The sequence below is a fragment of the Plasmodium fragile genome (genome assembly GCF_000956335.1).
Source record: "Plasmodium fragile strain nilgiri unplaced genomic scaffold supercont1.98, whole genome shotgun sequence".
Classification (NCBI taxonomy): Eukaryota; Apicomplexa; class Aconoidasida; order Haemosporida; family Plasmodiidae; genus Plasmodium; species Plasmodium fragile.
Window position 1 is genome coordinate 7,114 of NW_012192678.1, and position 9,017 is coordinate 16,130.

Sequence of the window (9,017 nt, forward strand, 5' to 3'; positions counted from 1 at the left end):
AAAAAAAAAAAAAAAAAAAAAAAAAAAAAAAAAAAACAAGTCGTGCCACGGGACCGTAGAAACGCAGGAAACAAAAATATAAAATAATATAATAAATAAAAAAAGGGGCACAACCCGAATAATGTAATCATTGCATACGGGGCATATGCGGGTGAATATATATATACATGACCTCTGTGCATATTATATAATTATGTAGGGCGGGAATATGCGGTGCCTACGCCTTTAACGCACGTTCGTACAAAGGTAATTTAACGTATTATATATGCGTGGGCGTGGGGCGACGGCAGGTTAGCGCGGGGGAGGGCAGCGCGAAAACATTGAACAGAAGGTCAAATCATGTTCTTGCCCTATTTTGCGCCAAGCGCATAATTCAAAAAAATATATACAGGTACATATATATACGTATATATATGTATGCAACAGAAATAGCTGCCTCTTTATACAAAATGTGAGTTTTTTTTTTTTTTGTTGTTGTTCCCTTCGCCCGTGCAAGTGCCCGTTTTCTCCTTCCCCTGGTTTTATCACACTCTCTCCCCCCCCCCCCTGTGGCCTGGCCCAGCTTTCTCATCCCCAAAGCGCTTCATAAATGCAACTGAAAAAGGTTGACTCATTGTTTTATACATGTGAATGAAGAAAAATATATATCACTTCAATTTTGTATGTCCCGACAAGAGGACAAACCACATGGTCCCCCCCACCCACACAGGGCTACTACTTCCTTTTGTATAATATAATTATGTTCAAGGGGGATTATATATATTCGCAAGAGCGGAAAAGGGGTAAAAGGTTTACCCAACCTCTGTGGTTAATGTGGGGTAGTAAATCGCTTGTGCGTCGACCACACAGAAGTTTTGTCACGTTATTTTATTTTAACATAAGGGGGGTTGTTCATTTTGCATCGTTCGGTGTGTTGTGTGTGGAACAATATTGGGGAGAGGAGGAGGACCCCATCTCATATATGAAAAAGAAATAACTTTTTTAATTGGAAGAAAGAGAGTCTATCTGCAGGGGGAAATTACCATCACCTGCGGAGGGGTGTCCCATACACGTATTCACTTCTTAGTCATGGGGACGGTCGTCGAGGGATTAAAAAAAAAAAAAAAAAAAAAAAAAAAAAAAAAAAAAAAAATACCACCAATGGATACGGTTATGATAAGACATAATAGAGGCTCCTTTCAAATGCGTATTCAATGGAGGTCATTTTTTAAAAAAAAGTTTTATGAGTGCCTGAGGGGGGACCTGTGTGAGGACCCACAGCGGCATGTGCATTCGGTGCGGTCCACCTCAGGTACGGCATTAAGCAACTGTGTAAGTGTCTTATTAGTCTTCGCGGTGGAGCTATGATTTCCCCGTTAACGTTCCTCTTTTCCATGTCACGGGACGGCGAGGTAGGGTCCCATTTTTGTACACGTTGACGTAGAAGCAGAACCCGTCTTAGGCCGTTTTCTTCCCTGAGGTAGGGACCCCGCACCACAGGAAGCACCTCTGAAAGAAGCGTCCCAGGTATGTGTCCTCGACTTCACTTGGCGCCACGCTATCATTGGGCACACGAGAGATGTTTACTCGCCCCGTTGCACTGTTCAAATTTTTTTGAAGCGTCTCCTGCTTAACATTTTTGTAATAAGTGGCTGCATCTACTAGGGACAGATTGGGTGGTCCCAAAAAATAGCTAGCTAACTTATAACCCAAATAATGAAAAATAATTAAAAAAAGAGAAAAGACAAAATGATACCTCATTGAAAAGGCTTCATTTAAGATCCAACTCAGACTCATAAAAGGACCACTCACAATGTTGTAGCATCTAGCAGAAAAGAGTAAAACGATTTGAGTTAAGAGGAGGTTAATTTCTAACTGGTAAGGTAAATTATCCTTCGTGAACAAATAAATATACAGTAAGACGTAATTCAAAAAGGAGCAAATCATTTCATTCAAATATGTGTCCATCACAATGGAAGAGTATAGGTCCATGTTGTTGAAAAAGGTTTTATTCGAATACTTGCTGCCGCTGCTCACGTGAGGACATGTTAGTATGATCAGCTGCACAAGGGCATTCTTCACTACAGCTGGTAGTTGGGGGAACAAAAAAGAGGTGAGGAGCGATCTGCTGTTTGTGACCTGCCCATTTTGTATCCTCTCTAGTATGGTAGCGCTGATGGACGACGGCGGGCCTTGCCCTACAAGCAATTTCATCACTCCGAGGTAGAGCAGCGTCCCGACCAGGTTAGACACGAATATGACCTTCGCTTCGCCTGAGGGGGGGGAGGGGAGTATTAATCGGGGCAGTGTTAACGAGGGGCGGTGGTGCCGCTACAATGACACCGCTACGGAGGCACCACGCAAGCCCAAGCACTTACCCCTTCCAATCAGATTAAGCCTGCTCTTGAAAAAGTGAAAAAAGGGGTCGCCGTCGTAGCCACCCGAGCAGTGCCGGAACCACAGGAACAGGATAACCGTGGCCTTGACGGACCCCCCCACCAATCCCTTGGTATAATCATACTCAGACACCCTGGACAGAGCAGCAAACAGGACACGCTCAATTATCCTGTTGAGGATGAAGCAAAAGCTAAAGTAGAGGAACGTGTTGATGCAACACCCCACAGACATACATATCGTTTTGTAATTACGCTGCAGGTATTTGTACGGCACAGATTTCACCTTGACCTGTTTGAAGTCCTCCTTGAATCCCTTCCGGTTTGTAATTTTCTCCTTTATCTTCTTCGTGATTTTTAGTGACTGCTCGTATAGGTTGCTCTCATGGTGTGTCAGGCTCATTGTTGTGTATGTGTGTGCGGGGGGGGGGGGGGGTGGTGGTGGCTGAGGAGAAGTACCTGCGGTACGCGTGGGTGTAACTGAGCGATGCGTTCGAAGCTTTCCCCCTCCTTTGCTCCTGTATCTTTTTTGTGCGTGGGGGGTGGGATTGCGTTCGGCGTGCGCTTGATGAGCTTGTTAATTCACTTTCCAGGCTGACTCTCGAAGGAGAGCAGGAGGGCTTGCTTCCACCGTACTGCTAACGCAACTGCTAACGCAACTGTTAACGCTACTACTAACGCTACTGCTTATGCTTATGCTACTCCGGGCACTACCACTGGACTGCTTTGTTACGCGTCAACCTTGAGGTGTGTCAACGGGGGAAGAAAGCATACAGTCGGCAGGTACATGCAAAACGGAACGCGAAGAAAAAGTACACCCTTCCTCAGAGGTTCCCTTGGTGGGAGGGTGTGACACCATGTGGCGTGTACCCTGCGCGGTGACGTGTAAAGTAGGGCTAGTTGTTCCCTCATTTGACTGAACGGTTAGGAACACAGGTGATGCAGTGGTGTGTGCGTGTTCGCCATTTTCCGGTGGGTCCAGGTAAAAAAAAAAAAGAAAAAAAAAAAAAAAAAAATGGGGTAGGATTTATCCGGTGAGTGATTGGCAAGAGTGCATGCGTCAAGGCTGTCTCTCTCCGGTGCTGTGTTCACCGCTTGTGCAGACGGTCCGGCTTTTTAATTTTTTTTTCGGGGTCCTCTCAACACAAGAGAGAGAAAATAAAAAGAAATGGTAGACATAAGCCACACGTCGACTGGTGCTCAAGTGAGAAAAAAAAAAAAAAAAACTCGTTTGTGATGGCTCCTTTGTGGTGACTCGTTTGTAGCGCCTGCGAGGCGGTATTGCAGTGTGATCATGGTGCAGGATGATCTCTCGAAGCTGCTCTGTTTTGTGAGGAAGGGTCATGCTTCTATGGGACGACTGCTGGAGGCGCGCCCCGTATGCACCATCGGCCTTTTCCCCTGCTAATGTGCGGTGAGGGCGCCTCCGCGAAGAGAGGTGATCCTCTACCTAGAAGTATTCACCCGCGGTTGGTCAGTCGCTTTGACCAATTTTGCACGATTGGGTGATATGGTTTTAAGTACTCATTGAGGGCATTTTTTTTTTTTTTTTTTTTTTTTTTTTTTTTTTTTTTTTAATAAAAATGGTCATACGTTTTTTCGCATTTTTTTTTTTTTTTTTTTTTTTTTTTTCCCGTTTCCACTTTTCCGCGGTGAACATCGAACCGGCGGGGCCGCTCTGTCCTTCTTCCCCCGGCACCTCTCAAGGGGGCACAAAAAGAGGATAGCGAAACACAGTACAAGAGAGTGACGGAGGCGTTTACACCCAGTAGAGGATGCACAACGACAGAGCAACGGTGTGAACGTCCCCCCCCTTTGTTGTGAACTGCTGCTCGCCGAAAGAATGGACCCCTGGACGGTACGAATTGGTCACCTGAACGACCTGTTGGCGGAAGCCCCAAAGGAGGAGAAAAATGAAAAGAGTACACTTGAAGAGTTGAATATACCTCAGGAGGTAATTGTATGTTTGAGGCAGATGAAAATTTGCCACCCCTCGACGATCCAGCGTCTGTCTATGAAGAAGGCCCTACAAAAGAGGAACCTAATTGTACAGGCAAAAAACGGAACGGGCAAAAGCTTGTCCATATGTATAATTGTGGCAAGTAGGTTGGTGCAAAGGGTGAAGCGGCGGCAGCTGCATCAGGCAGATGGCAAGGACGCACAGGAGGGAGAAAAAAGGGGCCAGTTGGAAACCAAGCGAAATGGGGCAGACCCACCAGTGTCCCTCTTCCTGCACTCCATAATCCTCGTGCCGACTCGAGAGCTCTGCGTGCAGCTCTGTGATAACATAAAGGAAATTTCGAACCAGGGTATATTTATTAAAGGAGAACATGAAGACCTTCCACCATCATGCGATCCTGTTTGCAGTTCCTCCCCCCCAGACTCCACATTAAGTGATCATCTTGAAGGGGAAGGCGGTAACAAACAAATTGGGATACGCCCAATCCCCTTCGAAGTGAAACCCATGGTACTCTACGGAGGGACAGACGTAAAAGAAAATTTGCGAATGATATTTTCTTATCTTCCGCACGTGATCATATCGACCCCCGGAAGGCTGAAGCACGTGTTGAGTATTTTGAAGCGCCTGCATGTGCAGGTGGGACAAACAGAAAGGGCGGAATACCCTATCCAAGTGCCACTCATTAAAATAACAAACGTCCTGATTAAACAATTCATATTAGACGAAGTTGATGCTCTCCTCGAGGAACAATTTGAGGAACAAATAAAGTGTATCCTGAGTCAGGTGATAAGACCCAAAGTACAAGTGCTCTGTTATAGCTCCACATTTCTTGAATCAGCAATTTCCAATTTTTTAAAAATGGTGAATCTACATGACCTGGGATATGTGTCCAGGTGGAAAGGTTTTTGTGTGAAAAGGATTGATCAGATGGTGAGTGGCGACCGGGGTCCAAATTTTCGTTCAGGCGGTTTGCATGAATCGTGTGTGGGGGATAATAGTATTATGCCCGTTTGTGAGGCGCAACCAGAAATGAACGTAAGGCATACCGTGGGTCAGGACACATCACTGCAAAACGACGTAGTGACCACCCACCAGAGTAACGAATCGGATGAGAATGAAGTGGCGGAAGAAGACGCTCCACTTGATGAATGTCACAACAAGGATGAAGTGAACTCTCCACTTCATATGTCCCAAAACAACCGTGCACACACAAAAGTGAAAAAAAAAAAAAAAAAAAAAAAAAAAAAAATATGAGGAGAAACAAATCCAAGGGAATGAACTCTATTGAAGAAATGGTACAATCACAGAACGTCTTCCAAGATGAAATGTCCATGCGATATATGTTACAAAAAATTATAAAGGAAAAGCGAAACATTGGCATGTGTGCCAGGCGGAAGAGGGAGTTTGAGTTTGTGCAGACGTGCACCTCGGTCATCATTCATGAGGAAGGGGCAACAGGTAGGGACAAGTCGTCACATCACGTTGTAAAGCAGTTTGCTTGTGAGGAAGGGGATGTAGCAGGTATTCCTTTTAATGGCACCAAAGGAAGTGATGAGGAGAACGGCTCCGCTGATGTCCTGGGCTCACCCATCCTGCGAAACGTTAGGCACTGCTTCATTACCGTGGACAATGAAAGTATGAACAAACATGAGGAGCTCAAGTACAAAATGAAGATCATTCTGAAGGTAATAAAGGAAATAAATTTTCACCACTGCTTCCTTTTTATTAATAACACATATGAGGGGGTGCAGGTGAGCAAGATGTTAAACAAACACGACGTGTCCTGCTACTACACCAGTTCCAAACTTGATCATCACGAAAGGATGAAAGTTTTTAATAAACTCAAAAGGAATGAAATGAAAGTCGTAGTGTGTAGCGATGTCATGAGTAGAGGTGTTGATAATATTGTGTGTGATTTAGTCATTAACTTTGACATTCCTCAGAATAAGGAGACTTACATTCATAGGTCTGGAAGGTGTGGGCGCTATGGGAATAGGGGGCTGTGCATAAGCCTGTGTAATTACTCTGACTACGCCTACCTGCACTTCTTCAAGTACCAGCTGCGGCTCCCCGTGCACGACTTCTGCTACGTGCGCAGGGAGAGGCAGTTCGCGCATGAGACTAATCAGTTCGCGGGTGACACTAATCAGTTCGTGAATGAGACTAATCAGGCCGTGGAGGGGTCATCCCAGCACGGCGCCGCTTGGCGCAGTTGTTACGATTTACGCGGTACGAGAGAAGAGGGGGGAGAAGACATCAGGGAAAACGCTACCCTGGAGCAGGACACCCCGGAGGACACCCCGCAGGATAGCCGGGGAGAGGACACCGTGGAGGACGCCCTGGAGGACACCTGGGAAGGAGTCACCCAGGGTGAGCGCTCCGCCAGTTGCGCAGAAGCGCAGTTAGGAGTCCATGTAGTTGAGCAGAACGTGCCCCTTCAACCGTGTCGCTTAACGAGCACCCCGAGGAGGAAGGCCCTTGCCCTGAACATCAAGGGGTTTTGCGCGGAAGGCATACACATCGCGGGGGAGAGGGGCAGCCACGTGAGTAGCCAATCGGATGACCCAGTACACCGCGTCCACCTCAAAGTGCGCATGAAAAATTTTGTCACAAAATTCAAAATTGTGAAAAACCAAGTCTGTTGCCAATTCTGCATCCCAAACGATAATATAAATTTGTTTAAATCGATGAGCATCGTGCAGCATAATTCCAACCTTATTATTTTCTTCCTTTTCAAGAGAAGAATACGGATGCGATTTGTTTCCTTTCGCTCGATGGCACTGCGTGAAGAGGAGACGGGGAGACGATCCAACTACTGCTTTTTATTTTTTTGCAACTCAGATAGCTACCTAGTGCTGAAAGTTTTTTATTTCTTCCTCTTCCTTTTTAAGCATTATCAATATCCCCTCAGGGAGTCCCTAACTCCACTGCTGATTCACACAGGAGGAGGAATCACACAAAAGGAGGGGAAATGGAAAAGCAGGTGTGACAAATGTTGCAACGTATTTCATCCCAACCAAGTCAATCTGAACTACGTGTCGGACACGTGCCTCATGATAAGTAACAACATCCAAAACACAGAAAAAAAAAAAAAAAAAATTTTAAAGGATACCAAAGTGATGAACATTTTTACCTGAACAGGCAAGGTAAAAAAGTAACTATTTTTCAAAAGGCCATTTTTTACCCGTTCCTGTTGGGGATCCGAAAGGGGCATCGTGCGAGTGACACATCGGACAGTGTCAACCCTGTCCACACGCAGAGTGATCACACAGAGCTGGTAGATATGGAGAGTACCCATACGGACCAGATCCAGGACAATGTTGATCACGAGATTTTACCACAGAGAGCAGAAGAGGAGCTGCAGCCGAGCTCCCTGTCCCTAGAACACGCTCTCAACCAGATAAAGGCAAACTTGCATGAGAAGAAAAAAATCATTACCTTTTCACAACAGTGTAGTGAAGTCGTTTGCATGAATGACCAGCGGGAGATCGTTCAGAAGGTGAACAACCTCGTGGCCCCGCAGGTATTTCTAAATTTACCCAATAGGAAACAGGACGCCCATTTGTTAAAAGGGCTTTTCCTGCAGAGTCATGTGCAGCTCCATGGTGGACCACGGCACGGATAAAACAACAATACCGCTTACAAAAAAAAAAAAAAAAAAAAAAAAAAAAATTCAAGTATGGTATATAGGGAGGACACTCCAAAAATGCTGTTGTGTTTCTCCCCTCTGCCCGCATGAACATAAAGCCACTCATCAGAAGAGCGTCGCCAAAATTGACATCACATCGACATGGTCTATGTGTAAGGATGAGACAGAAGTATTTTTAAAAATTGCATTTGGGATGGGATCTCATGGAAGAAATAATTTTTAACTCCATCCCTGTTGGCCTAGTTGTCGTCGCTACTAACACCCATTTCGGCTTTCACTGCAAGACGGGGGGGAAAATGAAGAAGAAGGGGGAGCAAGTTTGTTTGAAAGTAAAAATGATTGGACATGTGGATCGACTTTGCTCATGCAATAAAATGATCGTGCGGTTTGGGGGAGGCTAATACGCTTCTTACGTGCGAAGTATTTTTGCTGTGCTTCGTTTATCTGTGAATAGGGGGGAAAAGGGGGGAAACACACGTGTGTCGTCGCATGCACGTGTGCAGGTGCGCAGGAGGCGGGGGGACAGAGAGAGAGAGAGTGAGTGCTTCTCCATCACGCTTGCTGCGCCGCGTCCCTTTTGCATTACGTCCTTGGATAGCTCCGTCGCTTCGTTCATCAGGTCACATATCTCCTCCTGCACCTTGGACTGGAATTCGAGGTACTTCCTCGTGTAGGTTTCCTCCTGGAAGTCATACTTGAGGACTGTGGGTGGGTGGGGGAAGAAACAGCCGTTCACAAATGAGGTTGGCGTGTGACTGCTTAGCGGTGTGTGTAACTGCTCAGCGGGCGTGGCTCGCATATACTTGCACGGTATATATACACACGCGCGCATGCACACGTACAGTGCTCGTGAAACTTGTGAGGGGCCGTCTTGCTGTTGTTGCTTTGGATTATTTTGTTGTACAGGTTGACCGTGGGGTTCCGAAAAATTATTTCTTCATACGTCTGCAGCAACGCGGTGAAGGGGTGGAAGCGGTGAAGGGGTGGAAGCGGTGAAGAGGTTGAAGCGGTGAAGGGGTTGAAGCGGTGAAGGGGT

At 46.0% G+C, this 9,017-nt stretch overlaps 3 protein-coding genes across 3 annotated transcripts in view; 1 reads left to right on the forward strand and 2 right to left on the reverse strand.

Moving 5' to 3' along the window:
- Positions 1 to 1,437: 1,437 nt before the first annotated feature.
- On the reverse strand, positions 1,438 to 2,775 carry AK88_05159 (uncharacterized protein; the record flags this gene model as incomplete). The annotated part of the gene is made up of 2 exons (XM_012482761.1): positions 1,438 to 2,252; positions 2,358 to 2,775. The coding sequence occupies 2 exons, from the start codon at positions 2,773 to 2,775 to the stop codon at positions 1,438 to 1,440; spliced, it is 1,233 nt and encodes a 410-aa protein (XP_012338184.1).
- Positions 2,776 to 4,215: 1,440 nt separating this feature from the next.
- Positions 4,216 to 7,957, forward strand: AK88_05160 (uncharacterized protein; the record flags this gene model as incomplete). Its single annotated transcript, XM_012482762.1, has 3 exons — positions 4,216 to 5,533; positions 5,623 to 7,448; positions 7,592 to 7,957. 3 exons carry the CDS (start codon positions 4,216 to 4,218, stop codon positions 7,955 to 7,957), a joined length of 3,510 nt encoding a protein of 1,169 aa, XP_012338185.1.
- Positions 7,958 to 8,220: 263 nt separating this feature from the next.
- Positions 8,221 to 9,017, reverse strand: part of AK88_05161 (uncharacterized protein) — a gene marked incomplete at both ends in the record, with an annotated part of 2,511 nt that continues 1,714 nt past the window's right edge. The window contains 4 exons of the mRNA XM_012482763.1: positions 8,221 to 8,258; positions 8,395 to 8,425; positions 8,568 to 8,683; positions 8,824 to 8,926. Of these exons, the coding sequence (XP_012338186.1) occupies positions 8,221 to 8,258; positions 8,395 to 8,425; positions 8,568 to 8,683; positions 8,824 to 8,926 (288 nt within the window). The remainder of the gene's footprint in view (positions 8,259 to 8,394; positions 8,426 to 8,567; positions 8,684 to 8,823; positions 8,927 to 9,017) is intronic.